We start from the raw sequence: 25,447 nt of genomic DNA on the forward strand, positions 1-25,447 counted from the left end.
CATACTTCACGCTACTAGTGTGTGCAGTGATTTATCTGTTGCTGGCAGTAGTTCGTTCCTGGCTGCATGTCTGGGGGTGGGGTGGGCGTGTGCGTGTGCGTAAAGGGTCTCGAGTTGCTCGTGCGCAGGCAGACGCCACACAGACGCTGAAAGCTGAAACTCTGAGAGTACGTCTCCGTTTCTGCTTCAGCACCTCAGACACAGATGCCACTTCAGTGCTGATATCTTATATCCCACTTCCTGTCACATTAAAACCTCAACTGCTTCTAAAAAGGTGCCTGTCAGAACCGTCTGCTGGATAAAAGGGCACTGCAGGTGGCACAGAGTGAGAAAGCCCCAAAAAACGCTCGTCAACTACTGAAGGTGAGAAGATTCGCTCATAAGCCTCTGAGAAACATCAAAATCCAACTGCTCCAAAACAGGCAAGTTTAGTGGCGGAGGAACACTAATGACACCTTAAGGAAAAACTACTGACGCAATGTCCACCAAAGCATCTGCACAGTCTTTCAGACAGTAGAGCTGCACATTACCCGCTGGTTAACTGTTAGGGCTGAGCAACACTGAGATACTTCAAGCCATTTTCATGATAAACAATAAGCACTATGTTTACTTGCTATGAGGTTTGGTGAGATGGAACAGACAGAGAAAGAGCCAGCAGTGCCACATTTCAAAATACGGTAACACTTTCTATGAACGTCACGTTTGTAAGCATCTATAAACACATTTATAAAATGTTATAATGCATTCTTAAGGCATTATAAACTTTGTTATAAATATTTCTAAAAATGAATTACACTTCATTACACTTTATAGCCATGTTGATTATTAGGAATTGTTAATATAATGCATTATAAGTGGTGTTAATAATATGTTATGCTGTCAGTGCCAGAGAAGTCAGTCCCAGCTTGGAGAGCGTGAAGTGAAGACGAATACAGAGTTTATTTTTGCCCTGGGATTTCTAGTATTATATATCTCACTGTTGTTGCTATTAGGGCTTTAATACACATATCAGTGCTGTCAAAACAAAAACTCGTATCTCCAGAATGGTAAATTTACAGGAGAAGGAAAAAACCTACATCACTTTTAATGCAAGTCAGTGGAACCGGAAGTTTTTCCAAGTCATTTTCGACCATTTATTTTTGTTCATTCATCATGAAATTTACAGACAATGTAAAGAGCAACAGGAATACAGGAACAGGAACACACACACACACACACACACACACACACACATCACATATACACACACACACACACATATATATATACACACACATATACTTACTCCTATATATCTTAAGTGCAGTTTATCTGTACTTTTTCCACTCCTAATATGTTAGCCCAAGAGAAAAAGGTGGTCTTCACTTGTTCACCCTCACATCTGGCCATCACTGTTTTGTGACCGCAAAAAACTGGTTGAATACTGGCCCTGAGCAAACAGTGGCTATGGTGGGTTATTATACAGGCTGGCTGATTGAAACTCTCATGAAAACCTGAAGTGCATCTGCTGGGATTATTTTATATTGCTTTATAAATGCATGCAGTACTAGAGCTACACAGAACATGAAACGAGCTGCTAAGTGATTACTGCAATAATCTCCAAACCACATGGCACAGAGACCTACATCATAAAATGAAGCCTGATTCACGGCTCAGAACCTGGTTTTCCAACACAAACGAACACAGACATCAGAAAAGTCGGTTAGTATAATCCCAGATCTTCTCATCAATGCTTCAAAAAGTGGATTTAATTATGTAGTTACATCAGAATGCAATAAAAGCAGATGAACTGAAGGGAAATATTCCAAAAGTACACCATTTAAAGACTGGTTTGATGTGAAATGTGCTGTTCAAGTGGAACTTGCAGACTGAAACGCTTATGAATATACACTTCCCAATGCCTGACACGTTGTCTCATGATAGCTTTGAAATAAGCTTTTGGCCTAAAACACATTTTTTTAAAGGCATTCATGGTGGAGATGTACATGGAGGGTGTTGTAAAGCCAACAGTTCCCTATTAAAACTTATTTATTTCAATTTTTCAGATTTTCCACTGTTTTACCATCATCTACATTCCATAGAAAAACCCAAAGCTAATTAAAAGTCTATGCTTGTGTCGTTGACATCACGACCCCTGGTTCCCATCAACACCACATTAAAGAAACCTGTTACTCTTCAATGAATCCTTCGTGTTTACACGTCAACAGCTGAACTACATAGAAGCTTTGTTGAAAAATCAGCAGAACTGTCCACAAAGCAGTGAAAAGCAGTTTATTTCCATTGCCTCTACCTTCATGCCTCCACGAGCTCCGGGGAACACTGGAGGGTCCATGAGCAGAAACTTCCAGAAGTAATCCCAGGAACACTCCCAACACACTGAGAGCCATGTTAGACTCCGGGATCTTGGGCAGAGTGAGGTTACCTCTGTGAAAGACAGACACAGGGAGATGTTAAAGGAGACAAAGCAATGAACAGAAAAAGGCTCTGCATTGTGAGGCTACCTGTACAGCCCACAGACAGACTTCACATAAAGAGAGAACATCAGTCGGCTCCCGCTTATAAAGGCCCCACTACTTCCTTTGTGCATGTATGCGAGTGCATAAGTGCGAGACGCTGCGCTTCCTTTTCACGTGAGAAAAGCTGAAACTCCCCACAAACCTCAGACATCACAGCCACTCATTCACACGGAAGACGCCGGTCAGCCTGCTGCATCCCTTTAGACAAAGAAACAGTCACTAATCTGACCGCTGTTCAGGTTCAAACACAGTAGAAGTGATTTTAAGTGTATAACAGTATTGAGTAAAGCTCAAACTTCTCAGTGTAAGTGCAGACATTCTCTCACGCTGCCTGTAGGGGCGCTGTTTAGTCACAATGCACTGATATAGCTCATTGGTCACGTGCAAGTGCAATGATGAGTGTTTCTTGGGGGCTATAAAGAACAAACAGCCCTAAATTGCCCCTTTACTGCCCATTTTAGATCAAGAGATGCCAGGTCTCAATCCTGGAAGTGAAAGTCACTGAAGTGTTTTGTATTTTCCTGATTTACAAACCTGATTCAGGTCACCGGCTAATTAACAGGCGCTTCATGACTTTGAATGGACGCGTTAGAGCAGGACAACAGCAAGACTTCTTGCACCCTAACCCATACACACATAAAACAGGGGATTCTTTAGAAAAGACAATGGTTCCACATAGAACCACAAACACTTAAAGAACCCTTTGCATGCTTAAATGTTTTTTGCGTGATGAAATGTTCCTTCAGATTGATGGAGAATATGTTGTATATAGTTCTATACAGAAGCTTTTTGAAAAAAAATTGTTCTGTTCCAATGTCAAGCTTGTAAAATTAGAAGAAACCTTTTGGGTGTTATTTAGAACCATTTTCAAAACGGCTCTATATAGAATCATATGACTGTTGTTGGAATACAAATCTCCAATCTTCACAACGGTAACTTTACAGGAGAAGGAAAAAACACACTTCACTTTTAATGCAAGTCAATGGAACCAGACGTCTTTCCAAGTAATTTGGGGTCATTTCTTCTGGTCCGTTCACCATGAAATTTACATATAATGTAAAGGACATGAGGTATTTTCAAATTGTGTCAAAAACTGAAAAATGACAAAAATGAAGATACAATTCCTTCCAACAACAGTGATATGCAGCGCATTGTCCATCAATCTAAAGAACCATTTCACCATCCAAAGAATGATTTAAGAAAGCAAATGGTTCTATGCAGAACTCTTCATTCTAAATAAAACCATTGCCTTTTCTAAAGAACCTTTGAAGAGCCCATTTTAAATGTGTAACTCAGGGGTGTCCAGACCTCTAGCCTTAGTCCTGCAGTTTGGTGACATTCCTGGACCGAAGCCTGATAAAGCTGCAGTTAATAATCAACTGTCCCTGAGCAGAGAAATGACCAAATCTATGTTCCCCCCATGACCAGAATTAGACCCCTCTGCCTCAAAACTGTTCTCTAAATGAAACACTAGGCAGCTTCTGGCAGCTATATGATCCTGTTGAGGTGGGTTGGTTCAATGATGGTTCAATGCATTTTCCAACACACGACACACACAAATCAGTGGAATTCTCCTTTAAGGTGAGGGGGAGGTTAGGTGTAGCTAAGGTTTGGATTCTGTGAAGCAACCTTAAGTATTTACCCTCCCGGGATGCTGATCTGGACCTTACTTGACCTGATCTAATCTGAACATATTTTCACTCATGCCTGGCAACAGCAGCCCGTTCCTAAACGTTAACTTTTCCGCAACGTGACCTGGCCTCGGGCTGCAAACAGGAGTCGGAACACAAGTGAAGCCTAAATTAGGATCAGTGAGAAAGATAAAGCACTCCGACTCCGTCCAGCTAACACTCTCCCCTCACTCCATGGCTTCAGAGTTGTTTGGGGGCGAGCTCGGTCTTCCCACAGAGAAGTAAACACAGAGGGGTTTGGTGAATGAACGGAATGGGTATTGTGGCCTTTTTCTGGAAGCAGAGCCTCCAGGGGTCAGCAACACGATACCGTACGTCCGTGAGCCGATACAGAAACTGCTCAGTGCATAGAAGAGATAATTAGATATGAAGTTCAATAAACGCAGCAGGGATGAAAAAGTGTCCATCTGATTTCGCAAATTTTAGATTTCACAATGGACTGAATTGTTTACAAAAACTAATGTAAAACAAATCATCATGAGGTCACATATTTACATCATTATCACGCTGTTATCCAACTCCAAATGTTTGGTTCTTTTCCTTTTCCCGAGAGGATGGAGTTGCAGGGGGTCCCCCGAGGGCCTCTGACGCCTAATAGAGCTTTGATAACTTCAACAGCAGGACTGTGATGATTGTGAGGGCGCGGTAGCAAACAAGCCCGCCTTTCTTCATCGACGGAGCTCAGCGCTGAAAGACGACACCTGAGATAACAGCTCCCATGACCGGTGTTTAGACTCACCCACTTCCAATAGTTACTCATCAATCTGTTTACGAGAACGAGCACGATGAGTTATTGCTGCAAGAGGAACGCGAGCAGAAAGAAAGCAGATAAACACTCATCTTTTCAGCAAGCATAAGAACTCCCTCAGTGTCTAAAAGAGATCAGCTGGCCAGGTGAATTAAGCCTCGAAGTAACCTTTACCCAAGACCCAGCGTATCCTGGCCTTTCACTGCTTACATAATGGAGGGCAGTGAGGCGCGTCTGGACAAGAAGATCTATAACCCGAATGCTCTGCTGCACGAGAGAGTGGACGCGTTCGTGCGCAGCCATACGAAGCTGAATTAAACATGATATACATGTTTAAAAAAAAACAATAACAGAACATGAAATCTGTCTGAAGACACAAACACATGCTCAAAATTACAATCCGCAAAAGGTCAAGAGCAAAACTAAGCAGCTCAATCGGTGTATTCGCCGTTTTGTAGATGTTTGGCTCAGCAAAACTTTGGAATGTGTTTAAATAAAAGAAAATAAGTGCTTAATCCAGCACTTGTAACATGACCGCAGGACTACCCCATCTCGCCCTTCCCTGGAGTGACTCATTCTCACTCAGGCACACTATCTGAGATCGAGTGGAGAGCCAGAACTCAGTGCCGCACCTCTATCATGAACCCTTTCTCTCCTGAAGTTCATGAGAAAGCTTCAGTGGAGCTACAGCGTCACATGAAAATCAGAAGCGCACAATATTTCACTATATTCTTTTCTGTAATGCTACTTAATCAAAACAGTTTTAATGTAAGTTTTCATCTCTCCACAGCAGTCTCTGGTGTTACTGATACACATAAGAAAGGTAACACCAGAGACGGAAACACCAATGACAACTGTAATGTAAGTTTGGGTCATTCAACAGAAAAGGCCCCCTTTTTTATCTCTCCATGAGTCTCTGGTGTTACTGATTGTCAGTGGTGCTACACATAAGAAAGGTAACACCAGAGACAGAAAAATGCATCTTACAGAACAGCTGCTAAAGAGCATCTAACCATATGTTGTCAATCATGGATGGATGGATGGATGGATGGATGGATGGATGCTTTATTGATCCACTAAAATATGGAATTTAATCCATTTGTGTTCTATTTTTTCACAGTGACCTCAGAATAAAGTCGGTCACACCAGTGACGTCAGCTAAAAGCTTCAGATCATGAGCTGAATGAGAGAATCTCTGAGAACTGAAAGACACAGCGGACTCACCATGAGGTTCTCTTCATAGATCCTCAGAAAACAGGTCAAAGGAGGTCGAGTGACAATCAGTGTGACTTATTTCAAAATAAGAGTTTTTTGTTATGCGGTAACACCAGTGACACAATTTCTGGGAACCACAACTTTCATTATATATTTTATATACATATTTTTTTACACCTCAGAATATGGCCTCAGTCTTTACATATGACTGTGAGGTCGAGCTCTTCTATGGTGCCTGGGATTCTGTTAAATTTATTAAAAAAACAAAAACAAAAAAAAAAAAAAAAACACAATATTACTAAATTGACGGCTCAAAAAGGTGTAATTTGTGTATATTTTTTTCCCCCTCTAAGTCCGCGGAGGGAAGACCATTGTCCATTTTCCCTTCATCCCTTAGAATTGAACTGTTTTTGTTACTGGGCCTTTATGTTTATTAAAAAAAAATCCTGGCTGAAACACTGCTTATAACTTCAGTTTGAATGAACAGAGCTCAAGTCTGTAGGCTAAGGAGACGGACGTATGGAAGCGTGTTAGTTTTTGTGACATCACAAAAACATTTACTTAGTAATGGACCATTTTGGACCTTAGTTTTCCTACATGGGCCACAGGGACTGGTATGTTTTGAAACTTGAACAATGTTTACATACTGAATCAATCACTTCAAAAAGAAGTGTTTTTCATGATACGGGCCCTTTAAAGCTGAAGCTCAGGTTTATCTAGTAACAAGGCTTAATGTGCGGTTCAGGCAAACAACAAATCATGATCACTGAACCGATCAGACACCAAATAATAAGTAATAAAAATAATAAAATAATAAACAATCACCACAGCAGGACTTTTTGCGTAGGGATTTTCAGCCTGTCTTTCTTCTCAGTCCTGTGATAGTGAGAATGCAGCAGCCCAGCCAGAATCGCAACAAGGTTATCAGCTCTACGGTGAACCTTCTCTGCGTTCTGCTCTGTAGAGGCTACGTGAGAAGAGCAGAATTAAAGAGGGGGTGAGGGACAGTATTCAGCCTGGCAGCACACACTGTACAAAGCTTTATACTATAGTGCCCCACGGCTAAATTCTCACAAGATCACCACACACACACACACACACACACACACACACACACACACACCGATGAGGCATAACATTACCTTGCTTCTACACTCACTGTCCATTTTATCAGCCCCACTTACTGTATAGCTGCACTTTGTAGTTCTACAGTTACAGACTGTAGTCCATCTGTTTCTCTGATACTCTGTTACCCTGTTCTTCAGTGGTCAGGACCCCCATGGACCCTCACAGAGCAGGTACTATTTAGGTGGTGGGCACTGCAGTAACACTGACGTGATGGTGGTGTGTTAGTGTGTGTTGCGCTGGTCTGAGTGGATCGGACACACACACTAACCAATTGGATGACAGTAAATTAATATCAACTCGTGTGTAACTGGCTGTGTCTCCCAGACCAAACATACATTTTTCCAAAGGCGAAAATGCACAATTATTTCATTCGCCCTGTTTATTTCAAACTTTCGCCAGTGACAAAATCTCACTGACCACGCACAACCTCTGCTGTTGGCATGGCTACAACCAAGAAAATGGGATACGTGTCACAGCAACAAACATTTTCACATCAGAAGGATCAGAATCTCTGAAAGCAGGTCAAACTGAGCTACAATATCGAGGTAAATGTGAAAGCTCTCTTAGTTTCAGCTTATATGCCTGTTTCACGAGGAGAAAAGGAAATATGTTCTGCATTTTATTTCCAAGGTTTGTCTCAACTTGCTTAGCTTTACTAACTATAAGCTAAGCTCAAATATCTCTAAGCTTAGCTCAACTCAGGATTTTCCACCTGATGACAGTGCATCTCAGTTCACAGTGGAACTTGCGCTGCACGCCTAACCAGCTCCAGGGCAGGTTACGTGCAGGATTTCAGATCATAAACAGCTCTTGAACCAATCAGGGCTGAGCTACGGACCTTCCAAATGAGGTCGGTGCCTCCGGTCATTTTGAGGTCAAATTTTTTTCTAATGTCTGCAGCGCCAATCACACGAAAAACATTGCTTTTTAGCAGGGAATATTAAGAAATTAAGCAATGAATTATTACTCCAATTAGCATTAACATGAAGGCATCACTGACCTCTTTTAGCCATTATGAAGGCTTTACATATTCACACAGTATGATTATGACTTCGTCACTCGACGTCCACTGCTAACCCCGTTCGTAAGACAGGGCACCTGCGGCCGTGTTGGTCAAGCTTTGCTAAGCTGTAATTAGTCAGGAGTTGAACAAGCGTAGAGAGACAGGACACGGGATGTTTCAGCCTCACGGAAAGCGCTGGATAGATAATATCTGTGTTCGCGTGTCCGAGCGTGAAACCTATCACATGCCACGCGGTCAGAGGGAGAATGCTGATAGGTCGGATCTGGTCCAGCAGGTTTTGGGACTTTTACAGTTCAATGAAAGGATTTCAGCAGGTCTATAGAGATGACAGCATCATAGAAACCCAATGAAATCAGATCTCCTGCCCCCTCCTAGATTAAAAACAGCGTATAATGCTTAAAAGCCTCAGATGGGATCAAATTTAAATGGCGTTGTGGGGTAATTTTGCCCTTTACAGCATTAGTTCAACCAGTATTTAGATCAAGTAATGACTGCTTGTCACTGATTAACCCAAATGCTTTCACCCAATGACAATTTCTTTATTCACAACTCACTACTGTCCATTAGCCATTCCTTATTATTTACTCACAATTGCTTGTGTTATTGAATTGCTAGCCAGTGTCGACCAGCGGACGATGGGATGGTATTTTGAGTCTCCGTCCCTCGGAAAGTTTCTTCTTTTTGATTGTAGGGAGTTTTTTTTCCTGCCACTGTTGTCCTTGCTGTGCTCATCGCTGCTTTCACCCCGATTTCTGTAAGGCTGCTTTATGACGATGCCCGTTATAAGAAGTGTTTTATGAAGAATGAAAGGAAAAAAAAAGGTTTTGAATTGAGGTTGAGCTGATTTTATTTCCAGCAAAACCAGCAACACGTGTGCTTCCCTCTCTCCCTCTCTCTCCCTCTCTCTCCCTCTCTCTCCCTCTCTCTCCCTCTCTCTCCCTCTCCCTCTCTCTCCCTCCATATTTAGTTTCCTAGCATGCATGTCCATATCAAACGCTTCTAAAATCACAAAAACAATGAAAGCTTTGAAAAAGTCTCTCGTCCATTTCTTCATTCTGGGTGGCAGAACTTCTCCAGAGAGGATTAACAGGAGGAGAAAGCAAACGACAGGACTGCGAGGTCCTGCTGGCTGATTAAAAGGCCAATTATAACAGCAGCTACAGCTTTACGTTCACCAAGAGATGCAAACGTCCAGGATCGGAGAAAATACAACACGCTAGAAACTACGGATGCAAGTGAACGAGTCCTCGGTTGACTGTTCGAGGTGCCGCTTCTCAAACACTGAAATCACTACTGAGGTATTCTTTACATTTCACTGAGAATTTAAAGTACACAGACCAAAAAAAACAGGAAAATGTTGATTTTATGTTGTAACATGTTCTTCAAACATTCTTTACTAAAGAAAATGGTTCTATATAGAACCATGAACACTCAAAGAACCCTCGGAATGATGAAAGGGTTCTCTGCATCATAAAAAGCGTTCTTCAGATTTGATGGAGGATGTGCTGAAGATGGTTCTATATAGAACCTTTTGGAAAAGGGCTCAGCATAGCACCAATAAGGATTGTTCGATTGCTAAACATTCTTAAAAAGGAAGGTTCTTCAAGGGTTCTTTAGTAAAGAAAATGGTTCTATGTAGAACGCTCATCTTAAAACATGACTGATGGGCTTCAGCATCACATGGACGCCTCCAACTACCAAAAAAAAACAAAAAACGCCTGGTCTCAAAGAACCCTTTGCATGATTAAGGGCTCTCTGCATTGTGAAAGGGTTCTTCAGACTGATGGAGAATGTGCTGTAGATGGTTCTATATAGAACCTTTATGAGAATTGGTTCTATATAGCACCCAAACCTGTTCTTCTACTGCAACAATGTCAAGCTTGTAACAATAAAAGAACTCTTGGGTGCTGTATAGAACCCTTTTCAAAAAGGTTCTACACAGCATATTCTCCATCAATCATCAATCTGAAGAACCATTTCACCATGAAAAGAACCCTTTAATCACACAAAGACTTCTTTGAAAGTACATGGTTCTGTATAGAACTATTTTCTGTACTGAAGAACCCTTGAAGAACCACCGTTTCTGGACATGGGTGCGTTCCCAGAGAGAGGGCAGAGATCATCTCTGAACAGGCTTGGCTGATGTTCGGTCAAAAAGCAGTTAGAATATATTTCTCTAATGAACGCGTCGGCACATTGTCCACTGCGGAGGAACAACACCAGTAAAAGACGACGAGCGTCCAGCATTGTTCTGAGGCTGGTTCTGAGGCTGACTGTTACCCGTTCTACGATAAAACCTTCTGATTTCCCTCAAATATTTGAATAATAAACGAGTTCTGTCGTGTATTACTCTGCACATTCAATTCAGCCGACACCTGTTTCTTTTTTTCCTCTGTTTCATTCCTTCTCCTCCGCTAACTGGACATCCGTTCAACTCGTATGGATGCTGAAATATCAAAATTAGTTGAAAGTCTCTCCAGTGCTATGTCGTATGTCATACATTATCAGAAACCACTTAAGCAAGTCTACTTGAGATTGCTGAATAACAACGCTAAGTGCGTTTACATGCACTCAATAATCTTCAGAATTGGATTTCTGCAGTTGTCTGATTATTCAAATAGTCATGTGTACAGCATACGGTGATTTCTTAGATCAGAGTAAGGTCTAGAAATCTGATTAAGAAATCAGATAAAGAGGCTGGATTTAGGCTCAGCAGGCAGATTTCTCAGTGCTGTGAACTCGTACTCTGATTTCTTTCGGATTCTCAGGCTGAGCATGTGTAAAAACAGACCGCGGTACCGGAAATAAGCGAGAAACCAAATATATCCTTCACGAAATGAAGGACTCAAATATTCGTCATCATCTAGAGCAGGGGTCTTTAATTAAAATTCAATAAGGTCCAGTTAGAGAACATTTCCTCAAGCGAAGGTCCAGAACATCATAATTTCTAACTTACTTGCATGACTCAGTGCCATATACTGTTTACTGAAGTAGCCGAGTAGGAATATCAACATCTTATACAGTAACAGCTGAATATCAGATCAACTTAAGTCCAGTTCAGTCAGATTTCAACAACATTTACTGTCAGTTTTCTCTTTTTAGATCACGACATGTGGAATAACTTCCCTCTGACTCACTTTCTCCTCTGACTGCTGTTTCTCGCCTCGTCCCTCCCCTGTGTGGCATCACTCAGTTGAGTCTAAGAGCTCATCGTAATGCACAGACTTGATTGGCTGAGTAGCATTAAGTGTGATATTTACAACACATGCGATTGGTCTGAGAGTTTCCGGCCACTAAAGCTACTGTAAAAGCTAAAAATGATACGCCGATTAAAACAGGACCACCCCAGTTTAATCGGTTACAGGTCCAGGTCTGCATAGGCCCATTAGTGACCTCTATTAGTGACCTCTGCTCTACAGGGAACGTACATATGGCATTTTTCTGCAAATTTTAGGGAAAGTCCGCACAGGACAGCGTCTGGGTCTGGATTTGGATAATGGTCTGCCTATTAGTGACCTCTGATCTAGCAGTAAGGTATGTTCATATTTACAGGCAAGATGTTAAAAAAAAATAAAATGAAAAAAGCTGCTGCATGAAGTGTGAGCGTTTACATCATGTCATCTTCTGTGAGTTTACTGGCTGGTTGCAAAGCAGAAATCTGATTACTACCCAACTCATATAGACCCAGAGTTTCCCCATTATCTGATTACTTAAGTGGATCGGATTACTGATAAAATCTGATTTGCTGCAGTCAGGGCATTATTAAGTGCCTATAAAAGCAAAATGATAGGAGTGATTATTTCGGGTTTGCATGTTAATTATCGGGATGTAAACTTCCATTATGTGTTTGATCCATTAGCCCCGTAGCTCCAGTGTAAAACTAAAGAAGGGTAAGAGGGGAAACTGGGTAAATTTGAATTTTCACCAAATAATACCTTAAAGTTACAGCGAACAAACCGGTTTAGCATAAAAACCACAGATGGAATGTAGTGCGACCCCCATCAAAGGACAGCAGAACGCCCCAGGCAGGTCCAGATATGAGGATGGCGGCTTGCACATGAAGAAAAGCGAAGCACAAAAAGAAATCAGAGTCAGGAAAAACAATCCAGAGGAACCTGAGCAGGCGAGCGAGTGGCTCTGGTGCCTGTTGCTATAGTAACAAATTCATCAGAACATCCTTTCAGCGTGGCAGCATCACAGGAAAGCACTTTTATTGACTCTTCTGGATGGAACTGCCCCGAGCTGAGAGGGACTTCAAAGGGCACAGCAAGGCTCTAAATGAGTTTTTCAGTCGTATCCGTTACAGTTTCCCTCCTCTCGGCCGTGAGGGAAACTCCAGAGTGTCCTCCAAACAAAGACTTTACAGCAAGAGACGGCACCTAACCGAAACGCAGCATCGGTATCGGGCCGATACCAGCAGAAAACAGCTGGATCAGATATCAGAGAGAGAGAGAACTAATTAACAAAGTCATCCTGTAATTCTTTCTGAGCTTCGTGTTAAGGTTCTACAAACAGTGTTTTATTTGATTTTAAAGCAAGGTGGATTTTATTCCCAGTCATACCTGGTGTTGCTCTTTGAACTGTTACAGTTACAGTCCACTGCTCATTCCCATTACAGCACAGTGATAGAGGGCATCTGTTCAAATAATTGTCAGTTTACCAGGGAATAATGTTCATGCTACCAGCGCTGCTCTGTAGGCGACGCTGCCCGTCTGCAGTGACAGCAGAGGAGGGGAAGTTCAGCTCCTCACTGCTGGCCTTTAGTTACATTTAGGGATCGTACTTCTAAGAGGGGGGCAGTTATTTATCATCACCCCCCCTCCCCTAATTCTTCAGTGATATCAAGCTGAAGTCAGATATTCCCCAGATTCTTGCCTGAATTTTCCCGTTCCACCTTAAATGGAGCAGCAGTTACATTCTGGCGCTTCACGTGTCAGCACTGCGGGACTATTTAAGGTGGAACGGGAAAGTTAGCCAGCTACCTACCGAGACTTCGGCATACTATTAGTGATTTTTTATGCTTGTTATGAAGAAAAGGACCAAAATACATCGAAACAACATTAAATTAAGATAAAAGTGCTTATCGTGATTTTTTTTAATCAGATGAAAATATTTATGTTATAATTGTGGGTTTCTTTGGTCGCTTGTGCAGCCATCCTGCCAGTTTTCCTCAAACACTCCGTTAACAATTCAGCCTGCCTCTCTATCTCAACAAAAGTCAGGACACCCTACCCCTCGGCATAAATGGGCAAAACAGAGGGGTAAGGGCTAAGTGGTTGGGGCGAGGGGTGTTGTGGCTGCTTTTGAAGTTGCACATGTTTCCCGTATATCGTCGCTTAGAATAAAGTCTCGTTCCATTAACTTACACTGAGTGTCTCTACTGTGAAGTTACTGTTTTGGAGATGCAGCGCTGTGTGAAAGTCTTAGAGACCCAAGACACATTTTCAAAATCTGTGTAGTTTGTGTTTATTTGCTGAGAAAAGTGTTAATATTTGAATAAACAAAATTTATAGAATATTTATTAATGATATATATAAAAAAATACTGATTTTCTGGACATTAGTTTGTTTATCCATCTCCAAGCCTCTCCTCGAGGAAGCCCAGTATTATATGTAGTTAAAAAGCAGCTCCTGGTTTGACCAATCAGTGCTCAGTAAATTGAGCTCATGATGTAATTGATGATAGTAACGAGTCTCTGTGGCGGCTGTGAAGGTGTCCAGGAAAAATATGGACCCGGGAAATTCTCGTTACTTTTTAATGTTTTTCTGTTGATTTGAATTATGAATACGACTTTATTCTAATGTATACTGTGATAAACTCACTGCTGAGGTACATTGTTTAAAAATTAGCTTAGATGCCTAAAACTGTCACACAGTACTGTACTTGTTTTCCTTTGGACAGTGACGATATGCAGTGCGTTTGTAAAACGCAGCATATATTCTGTCATTTTGATGCAAGTTTTCTGCATTTATCTGCATGATTTTCAAAAATACCTTTCAAAACAGTGACTCACACACCAGGCAGTGAATTATTAAGTATGTCATGCAATAGCTTTCTGTGGGGGAGCTTTTAGAGGCATTAAGACATCTGGTTCCCATCACCACCACTGCGAACACCCGTATGACAGCAATTTAAAAGTACAGACCACTACAAAACCACTGACATCTGTCTGAGAGGTTAGCTACTCTCTCTAGGGCACTAGAGGGAAAAATCAATGGAGCAGATCGGAAATTGGTTTAGTGTAGAGACACACAAACTAACAGAGCCCAGCTCCTACTGAAGGTCAAACCTCTAGCACTAAACCATATTGTGAGTGACCAAAAGCAAACATATCCACTACTCAAACCCAGAGCCCAGATGATCGGATAACTCCGCCAGGCAGCAGGACTGCTGACCAGTATCCAGTTTAACAAAAGCCCTGTGTTGACACCATTTCAACCAGGGTCCAAATTCAAGCCCCACAAACATCATCCCCTGCATTTTTGTGTTTTGTCTGCTCTAGTGCACCAGACCAATCTGTGAGGTGATTACTAACCCCTACACGAGCTGAGGAAGGTTTTACAGCAGGGAAAACACGGAAGTCCATGTATTATATTCCCAGGAGCTTACAGTGATGTGGTCTTCTGAAAATCTGCAATCCCTCGCTACATCACCTTATGATGATCATTATTTGGGACATGTTTTGGTTAAAACTGTTATCACCACATACGGCTTTTGCTTTTTGTGCAGAGCACATGACATTATCTTGACTTGTGCATGTTAAAATTTGATTTTACACTCAAATTCCCGGAAGCGGTCATCCTAAAATCTCATTTTAGATAATCTCTCTTTAGATAAAACAATATTAGATTAAATGTTTTCAAATACTTCATATTTGAATCAATAATTCATAGAAAGAATTCAACATAAAATCATACATTGGTCAGGCATAACATCATGACCACCTCCTTGTTTCTACACTCACTGTCCATCTTATCAGCTCCACTTACTGTATAGCTGCACTTTGTAGTTCTACAGTTACAGACTGTAGTCCATCTGTTTCTCTGCATGTGGTGTGTTAGTGTGTGTTGCGCTGGTCTGAGTGGATCAGACACAGCAGTGCTGCTGGAGTTTTTAAACACCTCAGTGTCACTGCAGGACTGCGAATAGTCCACCAACCAAAAATATCCAGCCAACAGCGTCCTGTGGGCAGCGGCCTGTGGGCAGCATCCTGTGACCACTGATGAAGGACTAAAGGACAACCAACACAAACTGTGCAGCAGCAGATGAGCTGTCGTCTCTGACTTTACATCTACAAGGTGGACTGAGGTAGGAGTGTCTAACAGAGTGGACAGTGAGTGGACACAGTGTGTAAAAACTCCAGTTGCACTGCTGTGTCTGATCCACTCGTACCAGCACAATACTCACTAACACACCACCACCACCTCAGACCCACAGGACGCTGCTGACTGGATATTTTTGGTTGGTGGACTACTCTCAGTCCAGCAGAGACACTGAGGTGTTACTTCCCCAATCTAGCGGCAGATTTTAAATGAAGACCTAATACAATTTTAATTCCTCTTAAAAGTTGTGAAAAATGTAAATAAAATGAACAATATGGTGATGACTAATCGATGAGAACGATTAATAAAACATTTTTTTAATGCATTGCTTCATATCAAATGATATCATAAGCTAAAGCCTACTGTGCTGTCACTGTACAGGCTGCTCTTGTAACAATATGCTAAAAGCCTGCTGGACTCGGCCTGGTCTTTAAGCACACAGTGTGGTCAGCACCTGTTTGATCCATGCTGCACTGCACAGTGCAAGGCAAATGGGTCACAGGCACGGGCACCACGCCAACTGGGCAGCCATGTGCCGATTCAAAACATTCAGCTCCTGCCAAACCTCCCTCTCTCATGAGTACCCGCACACAATCTCCGCCTTTCTCTCCCCTTTCTCCCAGCTTCACCCCTCCCACCCCCCCCGACCGCTTGGCATCCACTCAGATGGCACATTGATGGGGCATCAATATGGTGCCACTCAGGCCCGACCCAAAATGCCTTTCTGCCAAAATCTGCTTTCCCACTGGGCCTATTGAAATCTCCCACGATCCCTTGCTCCCTCATGAGCCTGCCTGTCTCTCTGGCTCGCTCTGCGTGTTTTAGGGTTCTCATCTTCTTCCTGTGTCACAGCACATCACTGTTGTTTTGATTCATGTTTGGACTCATCCATCCCCCCAGACACTGGCCACTTGCCTTCTCTCTCCCCCTCTCCCTCCCTCCCCCTCTCCCTCCCTCTCTCTCGTTCTCTCCCTCTCCCCCTCTCTCCCTCCCTCCCCCTCTCCCTCCCTCTCTCTCGTTCTCTCCCTCTCCCCCTCTCCCTCTCTCTCCCTCTCTCTCCCTCTCTCTCCCTCTCTCCCTCTCTCTCCCCCTCTCTCTCCCTCCCACTCTCTCTCCCTCCCACTCTCTCTCCCTCCCCCTCTCTCTCCCTCCCCCTCTCTCTCCCACTCTCTCTCCCACTCTCTCTCCCACTCTCTCTCCCACTCTCTCTCCCACTCTCTCTCTCAGTCGGTCCTCTGACAGGAGGGGGAAATATCTGCTGGTCTGTTTAATAAAGCCTAATCAATAAACTTGCTTTGCTCATCTCTCAGTCATTAGCAGCGCCAGCCTCGCAGGGAATCTCTGACCTTCTCACCAGGACAGAATGGCCTGCTCATCATATTATGTACTGTGAGCATAGAGACTTAAAATGATGGTTCTTCAAGGGTTCTTCAGTGAAGAAAATGCCTCTTACCAGAACCATGAACACTCAAAGAACCCTCTGCACGATTAGGGGTTTCTTTGCATTGTGAAATGGTTCTTCATACTGATGGAGAATTTGTTAAAGATGGTTCTATACAAAACCTTTTTGGGGTTCTATGTGGCACCAAAAGGGGTTCTTCTTTACATACAATGTTAAGTGTGTAAAATCCTTTTTGGTGCCACATATAGAACCACATTCAACATTCTTCATCAATCTGATAAACAACTTCATGATGCAAAGAACCCTTTCATCAAGCAAAGGGCTCTTTACATGTTCATGGTTCTATATAGAACCATTTTCTGTTCTAAAGAACCCTTCAAGTATCATCATTAATTATGTTGGGAAGGGGAAAGTCAAAGGAAAATGAGCAAAAAAGCAGGAGTTTCCAAACTGACACATTAAAAAATAAAAAGGAGAGAAAACGGTGCTCCTAAGAACCACCTGCAAGACATCGGCATCAACGAACGAGGTTTCTCATGACTTAAATCATGAAGAGCAGAAAATGCAACCAGCTTCTCTGTGGTCCCACAACACATCCATCTATTCAGCCTATAGCAGCTTAGCCCCACCCACTTGCACTGAAGGCACAACACAAGGCAACCAATCAGACCAGAGCTCATTTACATATACCGATCTCAAAGGCACAAAAACAACACTGGAAAAACAGCCTGTTTAATTCTAAGGGAAACAGTAAAGTTGGAGAAATGGCAATATGAAAATATTAACACTGCAGGCCGTTTGACCACATAAAGACATGATTCTTACCGTTCTCATTATTAAGTGTGGCTAATATTATCACCGAGTGCATTTACATGCACTTAATAACCCGATTATATTCGGATATCTACAGTTCTCATTATTCAAATGGTCATGTAAACAGCAAACTCTGAAACTTAGATCAGAGTAAGGTCTAGAAAGCTGATAAAGAGGCTGGCCTTAGCTCAGTAGTCAGATTTCTCAGTGTGGACTCTTACTCTGATTTCTTTCTCAGCCTGCGAATGTGTGAAAACAGACGCAGCAAAACACTTTTAGAGTGAATTACCACATAACACATGCTTGATGATATAAAGGATTCAAATATTCTTCATCTTCTAGATGATGTTTGTTCATATTTTCAGGTAAAGTGATGTTAAAAAACCCACAGCAAGAAGTTTGAGTTTTACATTATGTTTACGTCTCGTCTTCTGTGAGTTTATTGGCTGGTTGTAAAGCAGAAATCAGATTACTGCCTGACCCTGTAGACCCGGAGTTTCCCCCATTGTCTGATACTGAAGTGCATGGAAACACATTGATCTGATTACTGACAAAAATCTGACTTTCTGCAGTTAACGGATTATTGAATGTGAAACTTTCAATAGTGAAAATTAGTAGTGAAATAGTGATGTGAAAATTACTGAATGTGAAACTTTCCTGCAGTGCTGAGAATGATCCACCACCCAAATAGTACCTGCTCTGTAAGGGTCCATGGGGGTCCTGAACCACTGAAGAACAGGGTAACAGAGTATCAGAGAAACAGATGGACTACAGTCTGTAACTGTAGAACTACAAAGTGCAGCTAGACAGTAAGTGGAGCTGATAAAAGGAGGTGGTCATAATGTTATGCCAGAGGTACTGTGGTGTTCGGTAGGCTTGTGTCGAGCTGCAGAGTAACACAATCCGGTGCCTGCAGAGGACAGAGGCGGGTGACAGAGGCGGGTGACAGACGTCTGCTGGACTATAAATAATGAGTCAAAGTCTTTGGTCTGGCACTAGATCTGACAAACGCCTCATGACATCATTCTGAAGGGCTGTAGGTCTGTACGAGAGCTCTTTTACATACAGAGAAATCGGAAAGGAAAAAGAAAACAAAGCGCCTCCAATAAAACCACCACAGCTAATATAAACGATGGGTAAACGCACATACGTTTAACCCAGAGACAGAGGATTAAACAAAGACAGCTGAAAAAACTCAATGTACAAAGAGACCGCAGGAATGACCCACGGCTTTCACTGCTCGACACCTGTTACTCATCAGCCGTTCTGCGGGGGCAGAGTCTTCATCTCTGCCCAGCTCAAAACCTCAGGCTAGTTCCCCTGCGACGGCTTTAAAGTCCCCCTCAAATCACCCTCAAATCAATGATCTACAAAGACCACTTGTTCATTTGCTACAAAAAACTCTGTTTCCTCTTAGATTACAGCTGAAAAAAAAAAAGTCACGATGAAAAGAATTCCCAAAGAGAGATTACTGATTACTTACCCTGCCCTAGATTCTCCACTGAACAGAAAACAGTTTGAGGAACTTACAAAACGTGACCAAACCAACAGCATAAATCAGATTTTCAGCCTGAGGATTGAGGTCAGCAGCAAGTTTGAGCCACTGTGCTTTGCAAACAGTAAACGAAGAAATGAACAAGATCTACTGCAGGATCTACTTCACCGCTCTAAAATGGGGCTGACAGCAGCAGGTCCCATGCTGCACCACTGTTAAAAAAATAAACAAGCAAATTAATAATTGCAAAAAATCACAGAAGGGGAGTCTGAGAGCACTTGGCAACCCAAGTGCTTTGCAAAGGACACAAAATAGATACCCTCGCATATAATTACAGCACTGAGTCAGGGCGCTGAGCTAGGCCAGGGCTGCAGTGACCACACTAAAGGCAAATGCGGGGTCAGCTACAGTAAAGCCTATATTTAGTGCCCAAAACACCACATTCTCTACAGTGCTCACGAGAGCTGGGAGGAGGAGGAAGAGGATGAAATGATGGAGGTACAAAAAAAAAAAAAAAAAAAAGACTGTAAACAAACAGAGAGGCTGTAGAGGTGTGTGGATTTAAAAAAGGCCCACCTGGGAAACTCAATCAGATCACACATGGTTTTATGCCAGAACACATGTCCTGTATGTAAAATGTACATGCATACAATAATATATCCCATATTACATTTTAACATTTTATATACACACACACATATATATATATACACACACACATACACATACACACACATATATATATATATATATATATATATATATATAGATAGATAGATAGATAGATAGATATATGACCCCCACAGAGCAGGTATTATTTAGGTGGTGGATCAATCTCAGCACTGCAGTGACGCTGTGCTGGTGTGTGTTGTTCTGGTACGAGTGGATCAGAGCTGGAGTTTTTAAACACTGTGTCCACTCACTGTCCGCTCTATCAGACACTCCTACCTTGTCGGTCCACCTTGTAGATGTAAAGTCAGAGACGACAGCTCATCTGCTGCTGCACAGTTTGTGTTGGTCATCCTCTAGTCCTTCATCAGAGGTCATAGGAAGCTGCCCACAGGATGCTGCCCACAGGACGCTGTTGGCTGGATATTTTTGGTTCTCAGTCCAGCTGAGACACTGAGGTGTTTAAACACTCCAGCAACGCTGCTGTGTCTGATCCACAACACACACTAACACATCACCACCACATCAGTGTTACTGCAGTGCTGAGAATGACCCACCGCACCAAATAGCACCTGCTCTGTGAGGGTCCATGGGGGTCCTGACCACTGAAGAACAGGGTAACAGAGTATCAGAGAAACAGATGGACTACAGTCTGTAACTGTAGAACTACAAAGTGCAGCTATACAGTAAGTGGAGCTGATAAAATGGACAGTGAGTATAGAAATGAGGAGGTGTACTTAATGAAGTGGCTCACTGGTGTATAAAATACATTAACCTGTCACAATTTTTGCATAACTGCCTGACTGGTTGCACTTATTTCCCAGTTGTTAGTTTACACAGCAACAAACAGAATGTGGGTTCAGGCAATAACGTGTAAATTACATAAAGCTGAAAACACTTGAGACATGTTAAAAACACAGGTATAACCTCTGACCTTTAGAGGGCAGCAGTGAGTAACGTTGGTTTAGTTGAGCTCAAGCTGTATTGGTCACTTGTTGGGAGCTTCTATGAATTAACAGCTCGGAGGAGAGACGAGCTAATGAGGCAGTTTGGACACTTTAGGCTTCTACTTTAACAGCTGCACACAGTGAATGAAAAACGACAACTAAAAGATTCATCAATCACACGTCAGCTAAACTCTGATGACCATAACAGGCCAATGAAAACCTACATGTGATAAAGCGTTTCATATGTATATGATCTTTTGAGATCAACACTGTCTGTTTTAAAGAAATGAAACATGGAGGTCATGTCGGTTAGGCCCAGTTTCCTTTACACACACACACACACACACACACAGACACACACACACACACACACACTGCTCTTCACTTTTCTTCTAACACTGTAAAATGTAATTACTAGCTTTGCTGCCTCTTCATCTGTCTGTTAAAAAGGCTGGTTTGAAAAACTGCAAGCTCTACTCTTAACATCTGCTGCTGAAGCTCTATTCTGGTCTGGAGGTCAAACTTTACAAAGTCAACTAAAACGTGCTCCAGCCTCCAAAGCAGACCAGCACAAGAGGAAGAAAGGAAGCTGCATTTAGAGGGTTTATTTCTGGAGGAGTGGGGAATTCTCTGGACTGCTGGTCAGCTCTGCTAACGTTACTGTCATCCGTACGAGGCTTGTGATGAGTCACCCACGGTGCCGTGCTTGGGACACTTTTAGACAAAGCTCCCACCAACACGCATCGTTCTCCGCCGAACAGGTGTTGAGGAACACAAGAGCAGTGCTGCAGCGATGAGAGAAGTCAAGGAGAGCATGCAGACTATGAGAAACTGGTGACTTGGGTGAAAGACACAATCACAGGCCATGCTAAATGGCTATTGTTATACTTCCAGTGGAACACAGGCCTGTGGATGGCATCTGCATTGCTCAGAATACACTTGCTGTTAACAGGGAAGAAGAACAGGTGCACATGTGGATGAATGTCTAACCTTGACTGAGCTGAAAACACTGTGGGGGCAGCACGACGGACCAGGGCTACGTTCACATAGCAGGTAAAAGTGGCCCAAACCTGATTGTCTCAACAAATCAGATTTTTTGGTTTAGCTGTTCACATTATCTTTTAAATGTGATCTGCACGTGACATCAGTCTGAACATATCAGCTCCTAAATCGACCCACATGCGCAAAAGAACAGAGCTTCACGCGGCTCATCCAGAGGTAAACAATCACAACTGCCAACGAACGCCAGTCGCTCCCGGAGGATCAGCTTCATTTTCACCAGCATCACAGGAGCCATCATGAAGCTTCACTGACTGACAGCTGGGCTCATCACCCAGAATGTGTTCAAGCTTGCTGTAAAAAGGGCGTGGGTACATCTTTGGATCGTGTCCTTGGATATTTTATTCTTCGCTTTCTTTGATGCTTCAGCCTCGTTCGGCCATTTCTATCGATATCTCTAATAATTTTTTGGTACAGAAACCCAAGTCCTAGTCTCAGCAGTGTGAAATTATGATGAATGTGGAGCTGGATTCAGGTAAAAGTCGCATTGCCGCAGATTGGATATGGATTTCAGCATCTCATATGAAAGCATCTCAAATCGTAACTGAAAATGTCAGATTCAGTGTGTTTATCTGTTCAAACTGGCTGTGTTTACATGCAAAGATTTTTGCCAATCCGCTTTAATACAATCGGATAACAGATTCAGACTGAGGTGTTTATTCTCACGCTATTCAACAGTCTGATGAAAACCTTCGTTTACATGCTCACTACAAGTAATCTGATGCAAAATGACATGCATGCGTGGGACAGCACTTAGAGTAAACGTTCCCATGACAGCGAGCATCACGTGAAGTCCAGTCAGAGTGAGATGAGCAGCAGTGAGCAGTGCTTGTGTTTTTAACTGCTTTAAAATGACAGACTCAGTAAAAAGTCTTTATAGTACGTAAACATTATAACAGTTCTAAAACACACTATTCACTCCCAACTCCATACAGTCCATACGTGAAACCTGTGAAAACAGCCTGTTTTGAACCCAGTTTCTGTGATGTCATTAAAAAAAAAAAAAAAAAATTATAGACAAATTATGTCAAAAAACTAACTACAGACTGCTCGTTGAATGAGGCACAATACAGGACAACCAATCAGAACAGACTTAATTTACACACCTCCGTCTTAAAGGTACAGCATCAAAAACAGCCTATTTAATTCTAAGAAATAAAGTTAAAATAATTGTAATGGTCATAATATGGGCCTTTTACACTGAAAAGTTGTACATATGTTTACTGCATATTTAAGTACTATGTTTATTGTATGTGTGTGTAATATGTGATTCTGTTATGACATCTATGCATTACTGAAGTCGATTTTAAGCCGAAGCAAATTTATATTAATATTTCCGATGTCAATATACATTAACAATGTAAATGTACATTTACATATGTAAATGTACCTATGCTAAGTTTGCATTTGCATGAGTTGCATGAGAAATTTGTGGAAACCATTTCAACTTATATGATTAACCATATACATTAATGTTTATTGGAACTACATCATTAGCCAGTGTTTTGGAACTCAAACAGTCTGTGTAGATGAGCAAGCAAGTCAACATTTATAAAAGTGTTTGTGTTTGCTGCCTTTTTATTGTCAGTTGTCCTGCAGAAAGCTACAGTTGTTCGTTTTGTCTCACATGGCTGTCTTGGCCGTGGCGAGGTGTAAGTAGCTTTAACAGCAGGGGGTTCTCAACCCTCCCTGTTACTCCTCATTGCTCACTAGCAGCTCAACACAGAATCACTGCATCTTACACAACGTTCCAGTTAATCCGGTAAGTTACAGGAAAAAAATGTATTATATTAACTAAAAACAGCGAGAGCTGGTTTCCATGCTGACAATGAAATGGCCACTAGGGGGCATGCAAAAATAGACCATCAGCTTAATGTAATTCAATTCAAGCGTGTAATGATTTAAGCACGCAGTGCTAATCAATGACTACATATGCTTCTATTCCTTGTCAGCTACATCTGCCTTAAATGTCCAATAAGAAACCAAAACAGCAAAGTTCTAACTGATCAACTACATTTAAAGAAAAGAGAAAATCGGTACCAATGGAAGAGTAAACCCATTAGACAAACAGGAAAGAGGAGTACAGTGTGCTAGAGTGAAAGCTTGTCTACCTGTATTAGCAACAGCGGTACAGAAACCTGAGCCCTGAAACACTCTTCAGAGGAATAATAGCACTGATTGCTCTATTCACTCTTCAAAGTGCGCACATGTACACTTCTTCACTGCTCACGTTCTCTGGTCTGCTCTCTTTGTTGTGGCCAAATGTCTTGGATTTCACAAAACAGTAACAGGAAATTTGACCTTGTGAACAAAAACAGATGTTAAGGATTGGTTTAGGTGAAAGCAGAGCTACGCCATACAGCTGTATGAAAAGCTAGAGATGCCCTTTTGCTGGTGAAGTCTTAGAACTTAACTCGTTAGGCGTTAACTGATTCATTAGGACTCGACAGGCAGGCCAAGACCCATCGTGAGGAATTGTCAGGTAACGAAAATTTCAGGGTGTAACAAATTATTGGACACAAATTGTTGGCTAACGCTTACCAATCACGGGTGTCTAAGCAGCTGGCTTAAGATCTGAAAATCGTTAGTCAGTGGTTAGTATAGTGTAGCGGTTAACACCTCTGCCTACACTGTAGACTGGGATCAATCCCCTGCCTGGGTAAACACCATACACTATACCAATAAGAGTCCTTGGGCTAGACTCCCAACACTACCTTTGCCTTCCTGTGTACAATGATCGAATTGTAAGTCGCTCTGGATGCAAAGAGCGTTTGCCAAATGCAAAACATGTAAATGTAAATGAAAATGAAGCTAACTGATGCATACAAAGCAGGAGTAGGCTATAAAAAGATAAAAAGAAAGCATTACCAGCTTTCGGCTTCCACTGAAGTATCATTAAGAAATATCAGTTAAGGGGTACTGTTGAAATCAAGGCCAGATCTGACAGACCAAGAGAAACTTTCAGACAGAACTGCTTGTAAACTGGCCAGAAAGGCAAAGCAAAACCCCCAAATGACAGCAAAAGGCCTGCAGGAAGGTTTAGCTGACGGGAGGAGTGGGGGACCATTCTACACACTACTCAATTTGTTTAAACAGAGTGACAAGGTGTGACTGATTAAGTGATTAAGTGACACTTTTTTGATCCCACAACCGGGGAAATTCCACCTCCGCATTTAACCCATCCGTGAAGTGAAACACCACATATACACTAGTGAACACACACACTAGGGGGCAGTGAGCACACTTGCCCGGAGCGGTGGGCAGCCCTATCCACGGCGCCCGGGGTGCAGTTGGGGGTTAGGTGTCTTGCTCAAGGACACCTCAGTCACGGACTGTCGGCTCTGGGGATCGAATCGGCAACCTTCCGGTCACAGGGCCAGATCCCTAACCTCCAGCCCACGACTGCCCCTAAAAGTGA

At 42.3% G+C, this 25,447-nt stretch overlaps 1 protein-coding gene across 9 annotated transcripts in view; it reads right to left on the minus strand.

Moving 5' to 3' along the window:
• The window catches only part of sema4d (sema domain, immunoglobulin domain (Ig), transmembrane domain (TM) and short cytoplasmic domain, (semaphorin) 4D), a 129,026-nt gene that overhangs the window by 38,049 nt on the left and 65,530 nt on the right, over positions 1–25,447 (minus strand). For all 9 annotated transcript variants that reach the window (XM_037546055.1, XM_037546057.1, XM_037546056.1 and 6 more), the window contains one exon: positions 2,291–2,424. In XM_037546055.1, the coding sequence (XP_037401952.1) occupies positions 2,291–2,424 (134 nt within the window). The remainder of the gene's footprint in view (positions 1–2,290; positions 2,425–25,447) is intronic.

This window comes from Pygocentrus nattereri, chromosome 16 (genome assembly GCF_015220715.1).
Source record: "Pygocentrus nattereri isolate fPygNat1 chromosome 16, fPygNat1.pri, whole genome shotgun sequence".
In the NCBI taxonomy this organism is placed as follows: domain Eukaryota; kingdom Metazoa; phylum Chordata; class Actinopteri; order Characiformes; family Serrasalmidae; genus Pygocentrus; species Pygocentrus nattereri.